At 45.8% G+C, this 21808-nt stretch overlaps 1 protein-coding gene across 4 annotated transcripts; it reads right to left on the bottom strand.

Annotated features, from left to right (window-relative positions):
• Positions 1 to 5701: 5701 nt before the first annotated feature.
• Positions 5702 to 17369, bottom strand: PEX5 (peroxisomal biogenesis factor 5). Of its 4 annotated transcripts, XM_059838248.1 has the most exons (16): positions 17325 to 17369; positions 16844 to 17046; positions 16425 to 16460; positions 16104 to 16236; positions 15272 to 15406; positions 14149 to 14254; positions 12881 to 12971; positions 12398 to 12514; positions 11943 to 12035; positions 11647 to 11766; positions 10917 to 11060; positions 8742 to 8812; positions 8251 to 8466; positions 7976 to 8141; positions 7618 to 7775; positions 5702 to 6821 (listed from the first exon to the last, which is right to left on the bottom strand). In XM_059838248.1, exons 2-16 carry the CDS (start codon positions 16991 to 16993, stop codon positions 6620 to 6622), a joined length of 1938 nt encoding a protein of 645 aa, XP_059694231.1. In that variant the 5' UTR covers positions 16994 to 17046; positions 17325 to 17369; the 3' UTR covers positions 5702 to 6619. The 4 variants fall into 4 exon arrangements, with proteins under 4 accessions (XP_059694231.1, XP_059694232.1, XP_059694233.1 ...); XM_059838249.1 differs by lacking the exons at positions 11943 to 12035; positions 17325 to 17369 and having other exon boundaries at positions 16844 to 17160; XM_059838250.1 differs by lacking the exons at positions 12398 to 12514; positions 17325 to 17369 and having other exon boundaries at positions 16844 to 17159.
• Between the last annotated feature and the right edge of the window lie 4439 nt (positions 17370 to 21808).

Below are 21808 nucleotides of genomic sequence, written 5' to 3'. Positions count from 1 at the left end.
TTCCTAGCACCTGCAGACTCAGAAAAAACACCTTTGACCAAATGCATGAGCCATGAAGGCATCCCAAAGCCCGAGTCTGAGTGTATCTATCTCAGCTATGGTACAGAGTAGTTGACATTTCTCAATTTTGCATTTCAGCCAACAGTGAACTCCTAAGCCATGCATGTACTCCCTGCAGAGCACCAAAGCTGGCAGTGGGGCTTTTCGTGGCTTTGAGGAAAATCAAAAGATGATGTGTGATGGAATGCTTTATGATGGAATCCTTGGCCATGTTCTTCGTGCTACTGCAAAAGCGTGGGAAAGGATCCCTGTACTCCCAGGTTCCCAGAAAGCAGTGAGTTCCTGGCTGTCATTGACCATCTGTCCTAGTGTCATTGGATTGAAAACTAAATGGCTTTTAATGTTGTTAATCTCACCTATATGGTGCTTTATGCACAAGGAAGTAAGTCACTGAACCATGCAGAGCACCAGAGGTGGGGTTGAGGGGTTGATATTGGAAGAATTTATGGAGTTTTCTTTGTGGGTTGGGTTTGTTTGCTTTTATTCCTTAAGGATCACAGAATGGTTTGGGTTGAAAGAGACCTTAAAGATCATTCCAACCCCCCTGGCATGGGCAGGGACACCTTCCACTAGATCAGGTGCTCAAAGTTCCATCCAACCTGGCCTTGAACTATTCCAGGAATAGGGAATTCCCAGCTCCTCTGGGCAATCTGTTCCTTGCCTTACTACCCTGACAGTAAAGAATTGTTCCTAATATCTAAACTAAACCTGCCCTCTTTCACCTTGAAGTCATTCCCTCTCGTCCTCCCACTGTGCTCCCTTGTTGAAAAGTCCCTCTCCAGCTCTCTTTTAGCTCCTTTGGGTACTAGAAGGCCACAACAAGGTCACCCCACAGCCTTCTCCAGGCTGAACAACCACAGCTCTCTTAACCTTTCCTCACAAGAGAGGGGCTCTAGCCCTCTGATCAGCTTCATGTCTCTCCTCTGAACTCATCCCAACTGATCCATGGCCTGAGACTTGTGCTGAGTTGCCCAGAGCTGGAAACAGCACCTCTGGTGCAGCAAATTTATGGGAAACAATGTTTCCTAAAATTCCTCTTATCCCCCTCCTGCAGAAACAGTGGTATCCCAAAATCTGAAAGTGTCAGAAAAAAGTGAAAAGCTAAGAGAAGGAGGATAAATCCCTCTTCCTCTGTTGCCCTCAGCAGATGAAAAGCAACAGAAGGACCAAGATTAATGATGACACGCAGATCCTTTGAAAATGTGCAGTTATGCAAAAAACACTCCAGCAAGGGAAGAATAAAGACTAAAATATTTTCATTTTTTTCATAAAACTGGTTTTCTAGGGTTTTTTCCTTCCTTCCTTTCTTTCTTTATTTAGAGACTATTGACTACTAGATTGCAGGGTCATAAAACAATTTCACTTAAAGCTGTGGACGTCACAAATGCACCCACTTCACAGGGCTGGAAAAGGTACAACAGCAGAAAAATCTAACAACAATCTCCTTCAACCCCCAGATCCTGCTGTGCTCCTATCCTGCTCCATCACTGCAGATACCTTACTTTGTATCTCAGTAGTCATCTGTTTTTACTCCTTACTTTAAAACAAGAGGATTAAAAAACCAATAAAATCACACATGAGGTATACCCCCCCACACCCCCAATTTCTGTCTGCTGTTTTTGTCCGGTAGTTTTAGACTCAAGGCAGCAGAACACTGCTTCCTTTATTTTGGAGGTTTGGTTTTGTGGTTGGAGAAGGTGGTTGTGGGGTTTTACTCACTTAGCAGTTGTTAGTGCTAGTAATGTCATCCTTCATCGCAAAAATAAAGTTTCTTTCCCACTTTTCACTCTCCAACTTCTATTTCTCAAGCAAAACAACCCCCAAAAATGCAATATGGGAACATGCCACTGGACCACAGAACCCAAAACTGTGAACAGCCTACATGCAAACAAATGCATTCACTACCAAACCCTTCAGGGGAAAAAAAAAAAAAAAAAAAGAAAGAAAAAAGGCCCTTATTTTGCCTAGCATGTATCTCACACAAACTCCCCTTTCTTTGCTTTCCCCTGCTGCACTTCCCAGTTGCTGCTCTTCAGTACAGCAAACTGAACACCACTTTTTCAGCAAAAAGAGAGATGACAGAATCCTTTTGGATGACTGCTGCATATTCAGTCACAACACTGGGAGTAAGCTCCAAAGAAATTGTGCTGGAAAGAGAGGCACAGCAAACACAGACTGACAAAAGCCTTCTAAGTCCCACTTGACAACACACCGACGTCAGAAAACAAAGTGAAGATCTTTTCTAACTATTATTTCCTTTCCCAAATCTCCTCTTCCCCGGTGAAGGAAAAGGCAACAGGTTGTCTGTGAGTAACGACGTCAGAACCCAGCTGGGTTGGTTTTTGGGTTTTTTAAATTAATCTACAAATCGTTTTCCATGGAACAGTTGCTAAGCTGGACTCCACAAACCCAAAGACCCATGCAGAGCAGTGGGGAGAAGCCAGGGGAAGGCATCACAGACCCTCAAAAGGTCTGAGCTCCCCAGCACCACATTTTGCATCTACAGCTGCACATTTAGAAAATTCATCCAGCATTTTGTTCCTTTGGAGTTTAATTAGCAAGCTGTGCTCCTAAACCCTTTGGTGTCCCCATCCAAGCACGTGTGACAGACACGGACCTGCCCTCGACCCAACACTAGGTGTCACTTCTGCTTCAGAAATGCGACAGAGCAATGGCAACACTTCAGAAAAAACCCAACCCACCAGGCATCAGACTTTTCAGGGGATCTCTGCACCTACGACTCTTACTAAAGTCGTGGAGAGGTAGAGTTTTAAAATTTTACATTTCTCAAACTACGCATCTAAAAACCACCAGAAAATATTGAACAATTCTTTGCCATTCTCAAAGTGGCAGTGACAGGAAAGCCTCTCTTCTCCCCTGAGGGTGCAAAGGAACACTTTCCTCATGAGCGAGGGACCACGACCCAGAGAAGCTGCCAGAGTCTGCTCTGGCCAAGAGGCCTGTCTGGCGGGGCTGTCTCTGGTGCCACTTTGTGCTGCAGGTGGAAGAGCTGCTGTGCTGCTATCAGTCCTTCCTTGCCTGCCAAAAGACTTCCGAGCAGCAGGGCCCACCTCAGAGGAGAGAAAGTGGCAGAGTGTGTGTGGTCAGGGCTCTGAGGCAGGCTAGGGCATGAAGGAAGTCCTGGCAAGAACATACTAAAAATAGAAAAGATACAGAAGTGTGGTACAGAGGTTGGGAAAAGGGCTCCCCCTGGGGACACGTGGACTGCAGTAGGACCGTTTTATTTGCTGTCTTACAGAAACTGAAAGAGGAGACCAAAAAGGAAGAGGCAGTGGGCTTAAAAAACAAAAGAAAATACTTCAGGAATTTAAGCACAGTTCTTGTGTGCATCCACAAGACATCGTGAAGACCAAAGGCACCATGTGGTTTAAAAATCAACAGGTTACAGGCAGAGAAAAAATTTACCAAAGGCTCTAAGACAAACATACTGATGCAACTTCTGAGTCAGACATTATTTCAAACAGCAGATTCCTAGAGAAAATGAGACTAGCCACTATCTGCTTGCCTGATGCTCTTCCCATGAAGACTCACATGGCCACGACCCCTAGAGCATTCCCCTAGAGAAGGCGTGGTCTGAACACCTTCCAGACCAGAAAGACCTCAGCACACACAGGCACAACAGGCAAGAGCCTGGGACACAAAACTTGAGCTCAGGGGGTTGCAACTCAAAAAAACCCCCTCAGAATTGTAATAAGGCTCAGCAGCTCAAGAGAGGAAACTCCAGTGGTGAAGAATAAACAATGACAGCACAACCACTTCCTTGACAAGGATGGAAGTTAATGAGGAACACTGTGGCTAGAGGTATAAGACCTGAAAGCACATTTTCATTTTCTGGCTGGGTGGTAAAGCCATCACCAAGAGATTCTATGACTTCTTGGGTTCTTAAGCAGCAAATAAATACAACACTGAAGGAAGAAATACAGCAGAAACATATTAAGAAATATGGGTGGAAAAGCATGTACTGAACTACCCTCTTTGACCACTCACTTATGGCTCAATGAAAAGTTAGTGTCCTGTAAGCCCAAGAATTCAGTAGAGGTCATGCTGGGATCTCTTACAAATTTTCAGTGGTGATAGGCCCTGCCACCGTTCTGAGCATTGGGAAAAGTGAAAAAATTGGAGAGCACAATCATTTATAAGGTCTTCAATTCCCCAGTCTACCATTAGGGTTAGGCCTGTTGTGAGCAGGGGGGCGGATTAGGAACATGCAAACATCCCTCACTGCCTTTACATGAATGTAGAATTTTTGGTACTTGCTACCCACCCATGCTGTACAACTGGGCTTGGTAACAGAAAACATGGATGTGGCTGGAAATGCAAACGAGGATCTTGATGCACACAGAGCATTAGCACAAGCTGGGTTTGGACACCAGAGACAGGGCTGCAGAGCTCAGACAACAACTGTGCATGGAACCAGAATGCAGATCCAGTGAGCCAGCTGGTGTTGACTGCATCAACCCCACTTCCAAAGGCAGCTCTCAACAGGACAGTCGCACAGGACCTGGACAGAGGCAGCTCAATCTTCACTCAGCCCTGGGAGACTAAACAGAGACTAGTGAAGGTTCAGCCTCAGCAAAATGTAGAGCAGAGATGCTGTGAGGTAATTTAGCAGGGACAGGGGGGAAAAAGTGAGAACAATTTCCAGGGAAAGTGAACAAAGGGTAACAGCCAACCTACCAGCAGGGACAGGGGGAAATGTGGGATAGGGAAGGACACCAACAAAAAGTCAAGAGGTTAAGCAATATTGCAAGGGAAATTGAGGCAACTAGGAAACTTAGGAGAGGAAAAGCACTAAGGAAATCTGAGGATGAAAACAAGGGAAAGCCAAGGAATGGTAATGGGAATATGAACACAGAGGAATGTGGTGCACCAACGAAAAAGGAAATCGGTGGTGAGAACAAAAGCAGAGAACTGGGGAAGGGAGAACAACCAGACAGCAACTGAGGCACAGCATAGGCATTGTTTTTTTCTTTCTTCAAGCAAAGAATCTGACAGAGGACTGAGATAAGTAAAAACCAAGAGACATTGCTGACCAGCAGTGTGGGCAAGCAGGACACAGAAGTAGCATTTCCCTTCCTTTCAGACAGAAAAAGCAGCAGGTTGTTTTGCATGCACTACAGCAGTCTCAGAGCAAGGCATGTAGGTCTCAGTGCCACAGGGTTGGATGGGAGATACAGGGGAAAATTAAGCTCAGAAAATACACAGCAAATACTACTCTCTGCACACACTTTCTGCTCCAGCAGAGAGAGAAAACCAAGCCTATGAGGTGGAAGTATGAAAAAACAGGTGCCTGATGGAACAGGAAGGGGCAGCCCTTCCTACTCAAGTCCCCAGCCTTGACTACGGCAGCAGTCGGATTCCTTAAACGGATGATAAAATGTAACACAACTTCCCTCTCTGCAGAGGGCCAGAAGATGGAAAAAAAGTGCATCACTGACCTCTAAACCTGAGCAAGAAAAAAAGAGATCTTTTGGCACAGGGAGGCTCTTCTGCTGGCTCACTGAACTGAAGCCTGGGGCTAGAGCAAAAAGAGGTCCTTTAAGCTTCATCTGCATGTGAGCTATCAATAAAGCAAAACCTGGGTCAAAAGGGGAGAGAGAAACAGAGAGAGAGTCTAATCTATCTTTTGAAAAGTAGTGGGCTTATACCTTTATTATACAAAATACTTTACAATTAAAAAACATTTTCCCCAATAGAATCATATACAGATATTTATAATTAACAAGATTCAGTTACACACAAGATGGGGACTTTCACACAAAGGGAAACAATGACAGATGAGCAAGAGAAAATTAAGACTTCACGCCTTTCCCCACCATATTTTGGAAGAGGTTACATTTCAGACTTTAATTCCTATCACCTTCTCTCAAGCCTGAACTCTGGGATCTCCCCTTACCCTGACAGGGTAAGGGCCTCCACCCATGTCCCCAGCATCAGTACAATACGCTTGTCTTAAAAGGTTCATGAAGAGACACTGAGAAGCAGCATCTGGCTGTACCATGAAGTTACCAGTGGCCAGGAAAGGGGACTGCTCCCCCAGTTTTCCCTAGCAACCCACGTATACACACATGCAAGCACATACATGGGGAAGCATGCTCAAGCCCCAAAACTTTTCACCCTTTTGGGTGAAACAGCAGCCCCATCCCTTCAAAGCAGCCTGAACTTGAGACACACCCTTGCAGGCAGTCTGCAGAATGGCTCTCACAGCCAAGGTCTCACAGCCAAGCTGGGCACTACTGCAAATGCAGTCTGGCGAGAGAGCAGGATGCTGCTGTCTTCCCCATTTCGATCATCTGTGAGGCAGCAGTGTCAGTCGTCATGGAGGTGATAATGTGAACCGTTCAGAAATGCTCAGGCCACAACAGACAGGCTGGGGAAGTTGCACACTTCACCGGGGGGTACTTAAAAATAAACAGTTGCCCATGATCTGCCCTACCAGGGCAAAGATGTGGGTGAACCCTTGTGAACATTTTCTCCCTAAGAAAGGTCATTGCTGGGCTTGGCAACCGCTGCACTCGCAGGGGAGCCTATCCCAGAGTCACTGCTGGAGGCCAAATGCTTTCAGCAGTGTGGGCAGGTCACGGGCATCAGCTGCCCCATACAGGTCACTCTGCCCCAGCATGGAGAGGGCCATGCGCAGGGTGCTCCAGATGTTGTCAGACATGGCTCCTTGCTGCCCCCGCGGACCTCGGCTCTTCTGCTGCATGTGCAAAGCCTCCAGGAAGTGCTCCACAGCCTCACTGTCAACAGGAGAACATGCTTAGTGGAAAAGATGGTTCATTTCATACTCCCTTCCCCATTTGCTTCTAAAGTATTTCCCATCTAAAACAGTTTCCTCCTCTTCCCAGATCCTACCCCACTCCAGAACCAGAGGTCCCCCTTTCCTCTAGAAGAATCAGGAGTCCAGATGGCCTCCACCTGTAACTGCATGACACTTGGATCTCTGGGCAGAGTCCACACACTCGCTCTGCTCTCCTATTGTAGGAATGTGCCCCCTGTTGACAGAGTGACCAAATTATTCTTTGTCTGCTGAAAAAGGAAAAAAGCCCAGAAGTTTCTCTCCTCAATTTGGTCAAAGACACCTCATAGGACCTTTGGGACTTCACCTCAGACCTGGGGCTGCCAATTGGACAGAGGCCAAAAGGTCCTGCCTAGGTAATTCACTAGAAAAAGAAGAGAACAAGGAAATAATTGCTTTTGTGGAGTGTTTTAGCAGGAGCAGGAACCTCTTGCCCCAGCTCAGGTTTTTCTCTGAAAGAGCTTTGTTATTTTGCCTTTCATTAAAACTTTTTCTGTTTCCAACACTACCTCAGAAGCCATCCTGCTAATTTTATGCCATTCTGGGTAGCAGAGCTATCTTGGGTGTGACTGGTTCTCTGAGAGCTCATAAGACCTGGCTAGAGGAGAAACCTAACACCCTATGCCAAGAGAAGGCTGCAGGCAGTGTGGCCCTGCCCTCATAACCTAGGGCAGTCTGTGTCCCACAAACACACACAAACCCACAGGTCACAGCAGAGCTGCCCATCCTGTGCTCACCGGTGGGCACCCAGGTTGATGCAGCTGATGCCCAGGTTGTAGCGAGAGCGGATATATCCCGGCTGGAGCTCCAGGGCCCGACGATACGCGGCCACTGCTTCTTCACTCCGATTCCCATTGGCCAGGGTGGCACCCAGCTTGTTCCACAACAGGTGGTCCTGGAGGAATGGGCACAGAGAAAGGACTTGGATGAACTGGATCTCCTAAAGCTCCAAGCCAATTACTCCTTCCTCATATGTCTGTCTTATTCCTCCACTCCAAATATGCACCTCTCGCTCATGCAGCGCCTCCACCCAAACTTTCACCCATAAACCTCCTAGTGCCTCCAGCACACACCCCCAGTCTGCCCCTTTCTTACATTGGGGCGCACACTGAGCGCAGCACTGAAGCAATCCACAGCCTTCTCGTACTCGCCACTGAGGTTGAAAAGGACACCCAGGCCACACTGGACATCAGGATCCACGGTTGAGGGGTTGCTGCGCACAGCTGCTAAGAACAGCTCCTTCACCTCCATGAACAGCGAGCTGGAAAAGCACAGAACAGGATATTGCTGTACTGTGGAGAGTCGGTCTCGGGCTGCTTGCTCTGCTCCTGCCTGGACCAGTCTGAGCCCAGTTAGTAACCATAACTCACTCAGAGAGCAGGGAACTCAGGACACGCTTGGAAGGCCCCAGGTTTGTCCCCGAGACACTCTCCTCTGGTTCCTTGTTCAGCAGGTGGGCATAGTCTGGTTTGTGGCGCAGCCAATCCCGCAGGGTCTCACACGCCTGCTTCTGCAGGGACTCATTGGTGAAGCTGACTGCTAAAGCCATAAGTGCTGTCAGGTTCCCAGGCTGCAGCTCCAGGCACCTGCAGGGCAAGGAAAGAGAAGTGAATGTAGCATTAAATCAGTGTAGGAGACACCCAGACACAAATCAGTCTCCTACACTGATTTAATGCTACACATGTAGCATTAAATCAGTGTAGGAGACACCCAGACACCCAGACACCCAGACACATTAAATCAGTGTAGGAGACACCCAGACACCCAATCAAGACAGAGCACCCCATGACAGCCATGTGGTCCTTGTGGCACTAGACACCCAACAAGAAGCCACACTCAGCAGCTCTGCAGCAACACTCACTGTCTGAGGGCACTGATCGCCAAAAGCTCCTGCTCATTCTCTGCTTGGGTGGTTCCCAGATATTGCCAGGCCTGGGGAAGACATAGATATAAAAAGTTAGACTTATGGAGGAAAAAAATCAGTCAATAAGCCACTAACACAGAGATTAAATCCAGTATATTATCCTGCACAGGTTTAGAGTGAGATCAAAGTATACACATTAGCCACAGGTCTAAGTTCCTCTCAAAAGATAGACAGATAGATGTCATGGCACATAAGTCCTCAAAGACAGTAAAACTGGCATTGTTATAGTGAACAGAAGTGAATGTCTACCTGGAAATCTATCATAAAGCAATTGTTGGTAGTTTTACACTTTTAGATCACAGAATCTCCACTTCTAACTTCTAACTGTGGTCAAACTGCAGAGGAAGGAGGAAAATGCAGATCTCCTATTTCCCAAGAACAAAATGGCATAGCAGCAGTGCTAATAATGAGACCCCCGAGGCAGGCAGCTGTATGTACTTGTGCAGTGGTCCACTAGCAAGTAGTAACCTTGGAGAGTTGACTTTCAGACCTGAAAGTAGAAGCACTGTTAATTTTACTGAATTTCCAATCATCACGACACCAGTACATGAAAATTACTTCCACCTCCAAGCAACTGATATAAGGAATATTTAACTAGGCACTAAATCCAAAGTATCTGTTCACTTTACGTTGATAGGAACACCCCTGGTCCAAAACAGGCTAGATAGTTGGTGGGACTGTCAGCATGATGTACCTGCTTTTTGAATGTACGTCACAAAATGAGGTATCCACTGCCTCAAGGAAGGAATTAGCAAAGACACAGAAGCCCTGGAGAAAGCTATCTACACCCCTGAATCTCTCATGCCTCACCATACATAGCTAGCTACAAGCAGAGCTGACCAGCAATAACTGCAGTGTTCTGCCAGCAGAAGAGCTGATGAGATTCAAGGTAAAGTTGTGACTTGGACCAAAGCAAACGTGACATCTCCTTCAGAGCAATTGTTCATGTCTATTTGATCACTGTACCATTTGTGAAGTCTTGACTTCTCCTGTATATTTTGCAGACACAGTAGAAGAATTCAGAATGTTTTTTAATACAGCTAGCCAGAATTGGCCCAAGATTTCTTCCCTGAAGAATTCAGAATGTTTCCAATACAGCTAGTCAGAAATGGCCAAGATTTCTTCCCCTAAGGTTTCAATTACCTCTCCATCATGCTCAGCCTACAGTCCACACTGTCTACGAGAAAAAAGCAACAGTTCTAGAAGGGCATTAACACCTTTTGACCACTTTAAAGCTAAAGCAGGGCTTCAAACCTTCTGCTTACTTTTCACCAATTACCAGTACCCTAGAAAATTAGATGGCTATTCCCAGAAGCCAAGAACATCTGTTCCAAAATGTCACTCATATTTAAGTCTCAGGGTAATCAAATTATGTATGTGCAGTCATATATAATTAGCAGGGCTTGAACAAGACATGCTGAAAAATTTAGCGGCCCTGGATCCTTGAGGCAGGCACTCCAGAAAGGCACCACATGAGTGCATTTGCATTCTTCCCAAGAATATCCATGTTTTCAACCCTTGGAAAAAGGCACACAGGCTATTCCATTTCTCAGTTCATCCTGCAGAAGCTGAAGTGATTTATGGAAAAAAGTATTCACTTAACAAGGAGCTGGAACTCTGTCTTCAGAGTAAAAATCCTTCTTTGGCCCACAACTTCAATTAAGACTGTGAAAACACCCAACCTTTTTGGGTCATATGTTTTCCCAGCATCTAGATGAAAGACTTAATCAGAGCCCTGGTCTAATGAGCTTCTCAGAATTAGATTTTAATACAGATAGCACTGATCCACCAAAAGCTCCTCCAAACTCACAATGCCAATAAAGACTTTCACAGAAGCAACTTGAGAGATGAGAACTCCTTGCCTTGGCTCCATGTACAGTCTCATGTGCTCCAAAGCTTTTACACAGCTCTGGGCCAGATGACTTTGTGCTTCCTGTAACTGACCTTAAGCTGAAAACCTCCTCCCTCAGAGGGTCCCTAAGGATTCACACAGATCAGCTACAAACCCAGGGCCACAGAAAAATGAGATGTTTTCATACACCCTGCACAGGTCCTAACACTGAAGGGGCAGCTGTCCTGACAGCTCAGCCTGTTATCTCGGCTGCCACTCACCTCCATATGATCCGGCTTCTGTTGCACTGCAGCCTCAAAGAGCAGGACAGCGTTGGGAAGGTCACCTTGCTCCAAGCGCTTCCGCCCCTCTTCAAATGCATCTGGGTGATCCCTCATGGGATTGTCTTCCTCAAACTGGTAACCCTAGCAGGACAGACAGACGGGGCTAAAGCTAGGAGACAGGCTTAGGGAGAAGAGCACTCTCTACAGCACAGCACTGTCTAGTCTTGCTGCATCAGGAACACTCAAGACGCAGACTAGCCAGCACCTAATCCTCATTGCTAATTTGTAGCAGATAAGAGAACAAGGGTGGTTCTTCCTGCCTGCTCTGTACTGGAAAAATCCTCCAAACCAAACCTGGAGTGAGTTGACAGAGAAACAAAATATTTAGTATGTATCTTATTATCTTGGAGGGGAATGGAGCCAGATGAGGGGCAGGGATGGGGCCAGGGGACACAACACTTGAACTTATTGCAAAGAATCCCTATATTCACTGGTATTTGGTGCTGGACTAGAACCAAACAACATTTGCAGACAAGCCCAAGTGAAAACAGTATTTAACCCCTAGATGATCTGGGACAAGGGTGTAAGCGACAGCAAAGCATCAGCGTGAGAATGAATCCCAGCAGCATCTGGAGTCTGTGGAGCTCAGAGCGAGGCAGATACACTGCCAGTCTCCCCAGGGCAGCCCACCACAGTGCTAGGGCTGAGAGACCCTGTTCTCCCCTACCTTGTCGTATGATGAGGAATTGAGGTCTTCATATTCAGAGAGCCAAGGGTGAGCCTCTGCATCTCTCTTGGCCATCTCTTCACATTCTGCCTGGAGTTTGTCCCAGAACTCCACATCTGACTGAAGGGAGAACAAAGTGTGACTGGAGTACCTCAGCCATAAACTCACGTCTATAGACATGCCAGAGAACTCCCTCCTGAATGTTTCCAGCCCTCCTCAGAGCATGCAAAGGAGAGAGGTAACCCTACCATGGGCTCTCAGTTGGCACCCCAGCCCTCCTTCTCAGCCAGCTTTACCTCCACAGCAGCCTTTGCCTGCTCAAATTCCGTATCAAGAGTTGACATGTTCCCAGATCGCGCAAATTGATCCACCCAGGCATCGGATGCCCCCTGGGAGTTTGGAAACAGAAACACACCTTTCTTTTTAGAATTTGGCAACCTCAGGGCACATCCCAAAACAGCAGGAGGGTCTGTAATGACCCTTCTTCCCCATCAGTAAGAACTGATGCCTATGAAGTGGAAACGAATTCATCTGAATCTCCTCTTCCTCACAGATGCTGTGGGAGATGAGAAAACTCAAACTGTCCAGATACATTCCCATCTTCTGGCTAGACTGCTAAGAGCCCAACAGCCCCTCCCTTGTCTCCCTCAGCATTGCTGAGAGCTGGACTTGCCATTTTCCTTTGCTCCCAGACTGTGCACTGTGGCAAAATGCTTTCTTCCTTCAGAGCATACAGGCCTGGGGCTCCTACCTGCTGCTGTATAAACTCAGCTGCCCATTGCTCTGCCTGATCTTGGTCTCTGTGGGTCACCTGATTAGCTTCGATCGATACCCTCCCATCTCCGATCTGGCGGACAAACTTTAGGAACTGCGGCAGAGAAATGAAACAAGGGTGGAGCTGGGCAGATGCTGCGCCCACAAGCCCTCAGCACATGCCCCCCTCCTTCACTAAGAGGGCTTCTCTCTGCAGAGCGAGCACAAAAGGCAAAGAAAGGCGGGAAGGACCAGACTGCACAAGAGTGGAGATGGATAACATCTAAAGTGGATTGCAGGGTTCAACTCCCAGGAATCAGGGAAGAAATGGAAACATGGGACAACAGGAGGCTTTATTCCTTTACTATCTTCAGCCGTCTCAATTCCCCACACCCTTTATTCACAGTAATATAATTACTACTAATTATGTAATTACTAATTCACAGTAATAATTAATCTCAGCCCCAGTAAGATTTCTCACCTCAGTATTCTTGAGTTTCGGATCATCCACTTTGGAGAGAAAATCAGTAACAGTTTTCTTAAGATCATCCTCAGGTTGGTATTCCTCATACCTGCGTTCCAAGGCAGTAAAAGGGAAAGAGATAGTCTGATACCAGGCAACACTGAACTCTTTCTCTATCAAGAGTCTACACAATGGGGCAGACAACAGAACTGAGGGATACAACCCCTCCTCCAAGATTCTGGGCTTCTCCTAAGTGATTCGCTACCACTATCCATCTGTAAAAATTCAAAATTACTACTATGTTAGCTGTGCAGTGACTAACAGAAACAGCAGCAGAATTAAACAATTACAGTGTCAGCACAGTTCTGCAGAGCAGTCTGGATTCCTTGCCAAGCTCACATGCCATCAGACATTGCAAGTTTTAGCACCACCAGAAACAAGGTCATATATCCAGGAACAAAGAAAGTAGGTCATGCCCACTGAAGAGAAAAACAGTGCCTTGGAAAAGCATCAGCTCTGCAGAGGGTTGAGGGCTTACAGCAATGACACAACTCAATATGCCTTGTCTGGCTTACAGCCGGATAGGACCACTTTGAGGTGTTACCACGACCTTCAGTCTTGGGGAAGTTTTGGAACTGGTGGCAATAACTCAGGAATGTCAATTATTTGCAGAACATTATCAGAGAAGCCAAGAGCCAGGTGCAACAAGAGTCCAAATATACAAAATTTTTGTAAGGAAAGATCTTAGAAGCCCAAATTGCTTGTGTGTGTTTTGCTTCTTTAACTGAAAAACTTGATTGTACCCAACAGGTACCTACAGAGAGATGATCCATCTTTAACCTACCACAAAAAAACAGATTAAAATAATATGCAGAAGGCTGAACCTATAAATATGTCAAGGAAAGGCTGGAAGTGGTTTGTCAGATAGGAAGAATTGCACGATGAAAGTTTACAACTAGTACAGTCTAGCAAAAAGCATCTGTTGCAGGAAAAAAGTTCCTGAACTCCTGAAGTTACTTTAAGGAGCTTTGCATCAGGCATGAGATTAATGTAGCCTACATGATCAATGTATCTTCCTGGAACTAGAGAACAGAAAAGCTACGCTCCTAAAAACTTCAGTTTGCAAGCATTGTTTCTGCCTTCCTCTGACACCAAAGGCCTGAGAATACCAGTCTAAGTTAAACGATTGAAAAGCATTCAGGCCACAGCAGATATCTACCACCTTTCCAAGCTTCACCCACCCAAGCGCCTAGCAGCAACAGCTAGCCTTGAGAAGTCAGACTCACCATTTATCTGCCAAAGACTGATCTTCTGATTCCCCAAGCCACAGTTTCTCCTCTGACTGCTCCAGGTATTCTTCTGCCCACTTGGCAGGAGACACAGACAGCGGATCTGCAAAGGAAGAACGGGGAGAAAAGTAAGACAAGCAGACCACCACACCTTTGTGTATGCTCGCTTCTTCTACCTTTGTTAATGCTGGTCTAAAAATCAAACCTTTGGTTCAGACAGTGAATTAATACAGATGCCACTGCGGTGACGATAAATGTGCGATTTTCTACTTTAATATCACAACTTCTTCATCTGCTCCCTGTGGGATACTATGTAGGTCAAGAAAATTAGCAATGCATTACAAGTCTCTGTCAAAAGCACAGACTACAAGCACTAGGTTTTCATCAGAACTTTCTCAAAGACCTTTGTAACTCTAATTTATATTTTCAGAAATGTAAAGAGTGAAGGTCAAAGAGTGGAACTGCCCAGCTTTCTACAGTGACCACTCCTGGAGAATAGCATATACTTGTTTCTTTTCCATAATTTCCAGATTAGGGCATGTGTGGTAACAGGACCCTCTTCCAGAGCCAGTTCTGTACACAACACAAGAATGGCTTTTCAAATAAAGCTTAACCTTTGGGCCAGAAACACTCACTTTGCACATTTCCAGGCTGTAACATCCCTCTGCCTTCATACAACTGACACAAAATATTTGACCAAAGCACACTGAAGACAATTTACCTTGGCCAAAGGCAAATTTAGCCTTAGGAGAGGGAATTAGAAGACATGTAATTAAGAAGCAGTACAAGGCCATCTCCAATTTGCATCTGTTGAATCATAACTTTTATAAAAGCAGTTTAAACAGTATGCTTCTCTGAAATTCCCTAAGTAACTTAAGTTACAACAAAAGACCCTCACACCTAAATAAAAGCTTCCACACCACATTGTTCATAATTTGACCTAACCATAACACCATCACAAAGCAGCTTTCCCACCCTCCACCCCATTAAGGCTGCTACAGGAAACACTGACTGCTGGGCCTAAAGCAATACTCCAATTTCACATTCAGGAGCTCTTCGCTACACACAGGCATGTGACTGGACATCACCTTGCCAGTAATTCCAAAAAAGGACACTTCACCTGTCACTTCAGCAATGAACTCCTGTGACCAGTCAGCCTCATTGTAATCTGAAGAGACATCACCAGCATGATCTGCTGCAGCCAAGAATTCCTGGGTCCAGTTTTCAGACAGTGCCAAGGCTGCCACACCTGGAGCTACATGAGGGAAAAAAAACCAGAAGTGAGGACTGGAGCACTCAAAGGCATCATTTATGTGTTCTAAGCTAGCCCTAATCACCTCTGATCTTTCTCTTTGTTAGAATAAAATCACACAAATATTTCACTTGGAAGGAGTCTCTGGAGCTTGCTAGAGTTCTCACAGCAGATTAAGATGAAAGTTAGAGATGAGGTTTTTCAGAGCATTTATGAGGTAACTTCTGAATTTGTCCATGGCTGGCAATTCCCCAGCCTCCCCAGATACCTGTTCCAGTACTGAACTGCCTCCTCCAAGGGAAGAAATGTTTCCACATACCTAGCCAGTTCCCCTTTCCACAAATCGTGTCCATTAGCCCTTGTTCTTCTCCTGACTATTGCTGTGAAGATCCTGACCATGGCTGCTGAAGATAGCAACAAAAACACTGCACCCCCTGCTCCTGAGACTCCTCTTCCCCAGGTTAAAATGCCCAGTTCCCTCAGCCTTTCCTCTTACAACATGGATCCCTGTCCCTTGAGTATTTTATCGATCTCTGATGAACTTGTTCCAGTAGATCAGTGTACTGGGAAGCCCAAATCCAGAAAGAATAGTCCAGATCCAATCTCAGAAGAGCTCAATAGATAGGAACCACCCTGCTAGGAGCTTAACCATAAAGATCAAGATCTTTTCCAGCTCTCCACCTACTTCAGCTTCCCTCACCTCGCTGAGGGGCCTGTCTGAAGCTTGACTGTTCAATCTCTTGCATCTCAGCCAACAGGTCATCCATCTTAAAGGTCTGGGGTGCACGGGACAGCAAAGGGGCATTCTGAGCTTGCAGAAACTCTCCAACGAGCTGCCAAAGACAGAGATGGATTGCAAACATTGCACAGAAGATGAACAGGCAAAGCCATGGAGTGTGAGAGAATGGCTTGTCAGAAAAAAATATTTGCATCAGGTAAGGGGTAAAATAACAGTGTGGATGAGAAAAGCTTTAAGAAGATTAATCAAAAGCTGGAAGGAGACCAATAAATCTGTTCTTACCTCATCTTCAGTGGCCACTCCCAGTGGTTTGGATACCTGCAGGGAACAGTGGGCAATTGTGTCAACATTGATCCCATGCCCCTCTCTACACACAGACAGTGTGACCCAATTAGAGTGTATCTTCCTCTTCCTTGAGCTTAGCCTGTCAATATTTTTCTTGCACTAACTGCCAGCTAAGGGAGCAGGAACACTTTGAGGGATCCTGTCCAAACCCCTCCCACTACTGTCTGGCTTAGGGCCTGTGACAGCAAGGCACACAGCTCCCCACAGCCGCCAACATCCCTTGAGTGCCCACAAACGCGCCCTCACCCCACAACCCTGCTTTTGCCTTTTTCCGCAAAAAGCCACAACACGACACCAGCTGCAGCGAGCCCCCCGGCAGGACCCAGAGCCAGCCCAGCGAGCAGAGCGATACTCACGGCTGCGGCTTCGGGCGTCCCGGGGGGCCAGGCCAGGGGGCCCTGCAGTCCTTCCTGCCGCAGGGCCTTGTCCTGGGTGAAGTGCCCCGCCAGCTTCATCAGGGGGTTGGAGCCCCCGCACTCCGGCTCCACCAGCTCCCTCATGGCCATGGCGCCGGGCACGGAGGGAGAGAGGCTCGGCGCCGAACCCGCCGCGCCTGCACCTGGCACCGGGGCGGCACAGACAGCGGGTGAGCGCCGGGCGGAGCGACCGCCTGACCCCGACCCGGCTGCCACCCGCCAGCACCGCCTCCCCCGCGGGCCCGGCCCGGCAGAGGACGGACACCCGCCCGCTCGCCCGCCTGCCCGCCTGCCGGGACAGCAAGGCCGCGGCCTCCGGCTCCGGCCCCAGCCCCGCGCCCCCGGCCGTCCCTCGTCCCCCGGCGCGCTCCGCCCGGGCCGCGCCCGGAGGGGCCGCGGGGCTCCCCCGCCCGCTCCCTACCTGGGGCCGCCGGGGCGCGCTGGGTTGGCGCGCTGGGCGGGGCGGGGCGGGGCCAGCCTTAAAGGGACAGGCGCCGGAGCGCCTTAAAGGGACTGAGCGCCAGGGGAGCGCCGGTAGCCGCCCGCTCCGGAACCCTTCCGCCCGGTGGCTCTCCCCACCGTGCACTGCTCCCGCAGCTCCGGAACCGGCTCCCGAGGGATGTGCCCCTCTGCCGGCCGTGGAACGGTGTGTTTATGTATATGGTGTGTACTATAGACATCCCATTGTATTTGCAAATATACAAAAATATATATATACCCATAAATATATATATTCAGTGTGTATGGTATGTGTGAAAAATACGTGTTTTATGATTGGCTTTTCGCAAATATTAAAATGAATATTATATGTGTTATGTTAGAAAGTTATGCTGTATTAATTCTCTTAACTACTGTGTTAAATATAGTTTTAGGTCATAACAAAATGTTAAAATAGAAACTATGCTATGTAAGATACTTTTTTTTTAAAGAAAGGAGTCACACCAAGATAGCAGCCACAGGACACCTAAATCTTTCAGAGAAAGAGAATTTATTGCTCTCTTATCAGAAGAAACGAACTTCTTCCCGCCTCGCTCAGCCATGAAGATGCCGTCAGGATTAAGAGGAAGAAGTTGACACTGACCACAGAATCCTTTGTTTGAATGGAATTTATGCTTCATGTATCAGGTGTATGAATATGCAACAGGCTATTGTTTTTAAGGGTTAATCCTCTGTTCACGTGTGTCCTTTTTCAGGTTTATGTTGCCCAGAAGAAGGTAACCGTACTTCCGTAACTCTTTGTTTCTGTTGTCTCATATTGTCCTAATCCAAATTGTCCAAAATTTTTATTACTCTAATTATATTGCTATTTTTATAACCATTTTATTACTATTAAGCTTTTAAAATTTTAAAAACAAGTGATTGGTGTTTTTCACAGTATGTATGTATATATGTTTATGTACATACAAGAGATATATACATGTATGCCCCATGCACATCTTGTTTTATTTGTGAATATGCATAAGTGTATATATTCATATATATATTCAATGAGATGTATATGGTGCATATGCATAGATGAGCGTATACTGTATCAGTACACATTGTCCGTCTCATGGGTTGATATTTTTCTGTTTGCTCTGGGATGGCTAAAATGTTGCCGCTGGCAGCCACAGGTTGAGAGTGCACACATTTAGCTGAAAAGTATGTGATACCATCAGATAAGCCATAGAAATGCCAACTCCTTCCCAGCCTTGATCCTCCTACATTCACGGTTCCAAAGGACAAGCCACCTGGAAAATCAGAGGTCATTTGTGTGTAGCCTCTAAAAGAATGGGAAAAGCACCAAGAGGGGGTTGCACGATGTGTGCTGACTCCTGTGACATTAGTTTGCTAAAAACAAATTGTTTTCAGAATCAAATCCCATCTTCTTCTTTTCAAAGCAATATGCTCCTGTGCAGGGTCCTCTCCAGATTTGTCAGGTTCACTTCATCTGGCCAAAATGTGACATCTGGTGTGGTTTTAGACACAATTCTTTGACAGCCAGTCTTCCTGCCTGCTCTCCTTACAGCTTTGAAATTCATGTGGCATCTACAGCCAGTTCTGTGCTAGCAAGTAGCATGTATGGCTCAGCAGGAGCATACTTCTTAAAGTTATAAGAATTGGGGCTGGAAATACAACATCCACACCAAACATGCTTGGGGAGCTTTACTCTGGACCATGTCTTCCTTGGTCCCGTGGGGGCACACCAATTAGTTGACATGCCCTATGTGCAGCTTAGCAGCACCAAAAAGAAATTTCATTTGTACACTGTGAAAAACGCCAATCACTTGTTTTTAAAATTTTAAAAGCTTAATAGTAATAAAATGGTTATAAAAATAGCAATATAATTAGAGTAATAAAAATTTTGGACAATTTGGATTAGGACAATATGAGACAACAGAAACAAAGAGTTACGGACGTACGGTTACCTTCTTCTGGGCAACATAAGCCTGAAAAAGGACACTCGTGAACAGAGGATTAACCCTTAAAAACAATGACCTGTTGCATGTTCATACACCTGATACATGAAGCATAAATTCCATTCAAACAAAGGAGTCTGTCTGGTCAGTGTCAACTTCTTCCTTTTAATCCTGACGGCATCTTCATGGCTGAGCGAGTCGGGAAGAAGTTCGTTTCTTCTGATAAGAGAGCAATAAATTCTCTTTCTCTGAAAGATTTAGGTGTCCTGTGGCTGCTATCTTGGTGTAAGTCCTTTCTTTAAAAAAAGTATCTTACATAGCATAGTTTCTATTTTAACATTTTGTTATGACCTAAAACTATATTTAACACAGTAGTTAAGAGAATTAATACAGCATAACTTTCTAACATAACACATAAAATATTCATTTTAATATTTGTGAAAAGCCAATCATAAAATATGCATTCTTCACGCACACCAAGGCTGTCCTGCAGGACAAACCCCAGCCCAGCAAACAGGGATTACTGGAAGACTCATTTTGAAAGCACACTTCTGGCATCCTGGAAGGTTAAAATAAGACTCACCTGCTAGTACCAAATACCAAATCCTATGTATGCTGACTGTGATCAAGGATTAACAAGAGCACTTGAAGAGAGAGGCATGAAGAATGCTGTGGGGCAGAATCCCAAATGACTTTCAAGAAGAAGAGAAGGGCAATGCTGCTCCTAAGTAAAACCAGTAGACAGCACAAAGACATGGAGAAGGGGACTGTAGGCACAAAGATAAGGCATGGACAGAAATCCAAAAACCATCACAGACTTGGCAGGGAGGAAGACATGAAGTAGTTTTGATTTGTAAATATTTGCAACAAGGTTTTGGGGTATGCCCTTGACACCAGCCCATGATACCAGATAGGCCTTCTGGTTCAGGACAGGGACAGGGAAACACTGCTCTATAAAAATTAGCCCCCATAGCCTTCCTTCTGAAAAGCTGGATTGCTCTTTATCCCTTAGAGTCCCAAAGGACTTTGATGCAACTGGAAGGACAGGAAGTGGCGGTGGTGGCAGAGCATCCAGGACAACCACAGCTATTGGTTGTTGGTGGATAAGTATCCTGCTGAAGCCACAACTATTTCTGCTTGCAGGCAGAAAGCAAAGGGTCTGATCTAAAGTCAACAGGAAAAGAAGCAGAGCCAATGCACCCCTGCAAGTGAAGTGAAAATAATTTGGCAGCAAGAACTAAAATATCAGGGGGCCCCAAAAACTCTTGGAGAGTTGAGAAAGGCAAATAATACAGTTCCTGAAAAGGCTCTTCCAGTCTCTGCATCCTTCAGCAGTTCTCAATACCAATACCCCGATGAAGGTCCTGGGCCTGTTGGAAACCAGTGACAAAATGGAGGTCTCTGTCTAACTATTCCCCATCCTAACGTCATGAAATACATTATTTCTTACCACATGCTTTTATTAAACAGTGTTCTACACTTTCAGGATATTTCTCCCATTGATCAAGATCATTTGTATATGATTTTTTTTCTACCAAATCCTTTGCAACCCCTCTCAGGTTAAAGTTGTCTGCAGATTTTAATAGATACCATTTTCTGGTCCACTGTATAAATTACTGGGAAAAAAACCACACTGATAGCACACTGAAAACAGATCTTTGCAGGACTCCTTGATACTTCTTTCCAGATAGACAGCATAGCATCAAAAACTAACCTTAGAATTTTCCAATCAGCATCAGATGCTCCCTACAGTGATTTCAGTAGATCCAGTTTCCCATGTTTCCTAATGTGCTTCTTAGACTAGCAGATGAAACAGAGTAAAAATCCTACTGAAATCAAAAATTTAATATCTATTGTTACTTCCTTGACCACAAGGACAAGTCTGCCATGAAAGATTGGTTTAACTTGATCTCTTCTATTTGCAAATGGAAAATGTGAGTTGCCTACATGATATTTATTTGTTCCACTGTCATGGGGGAAGGCAGTAAAATGATGCTGGCTGACCAGTAATTAATCAGATTTTCTTTTTTTCAATGGCCAATATATTTGGCCTTTTCCAGTCTTCTGAACCTCTCCACTGCCTAGATAGCTCAAAGATAATGGCCAGTGGGCCATTCTCCAGTTCTCCAGTTCTCATCATAGCATGAAGTTCATCAGCCCTATTTGGTCTGAAAATCTTGACTTTGCCTGAGTGCTTAGAAATCTAGAATGACTTTTTCCCCACTTGCAACTGGCGCTATTTAAGATAGTCACCTGGCCACCACCACAGTGAAGATGAGTGAAAAATGCTTGGAGCTTCTAGGTATCTTTGGCCAGTTTCCAATTTCACTGACCAGAAAGCCAGTATTTTTACTGGTCATACTCTCATTGCCAGGTAGTGACAGGCACTATTGATGAGCTGATAGTTCTGTTCTTTTCACCCACACATAAGACACTCATTTCCTTTTCAAAGTATCTTTGGACTCAGTTGGACTCAGTTGCCATGTCTCCCTTAATTCCCTCTCTT

Source organism: Haemorhous mexicanus, chromosome 2, assembly GCF_027477595.1.
Source record: "Haemorhous mexicanus isolate bHaeMex1 chromosome 2, bHaeMex1.pri, whole genome shotgun sequence".
NCBI classification, from domain to species: Eukaryota; Metazoa; Chordata; class Aves; order Passeriformes; family Fringillidae; genus Haemorhous; species Haemorhous mexicanus.
The sequence above is the reverse complement of the archived record's forward strand: the minus strand, read 5'-3'. Positions and strand labels throughout refer to the sequence as shown.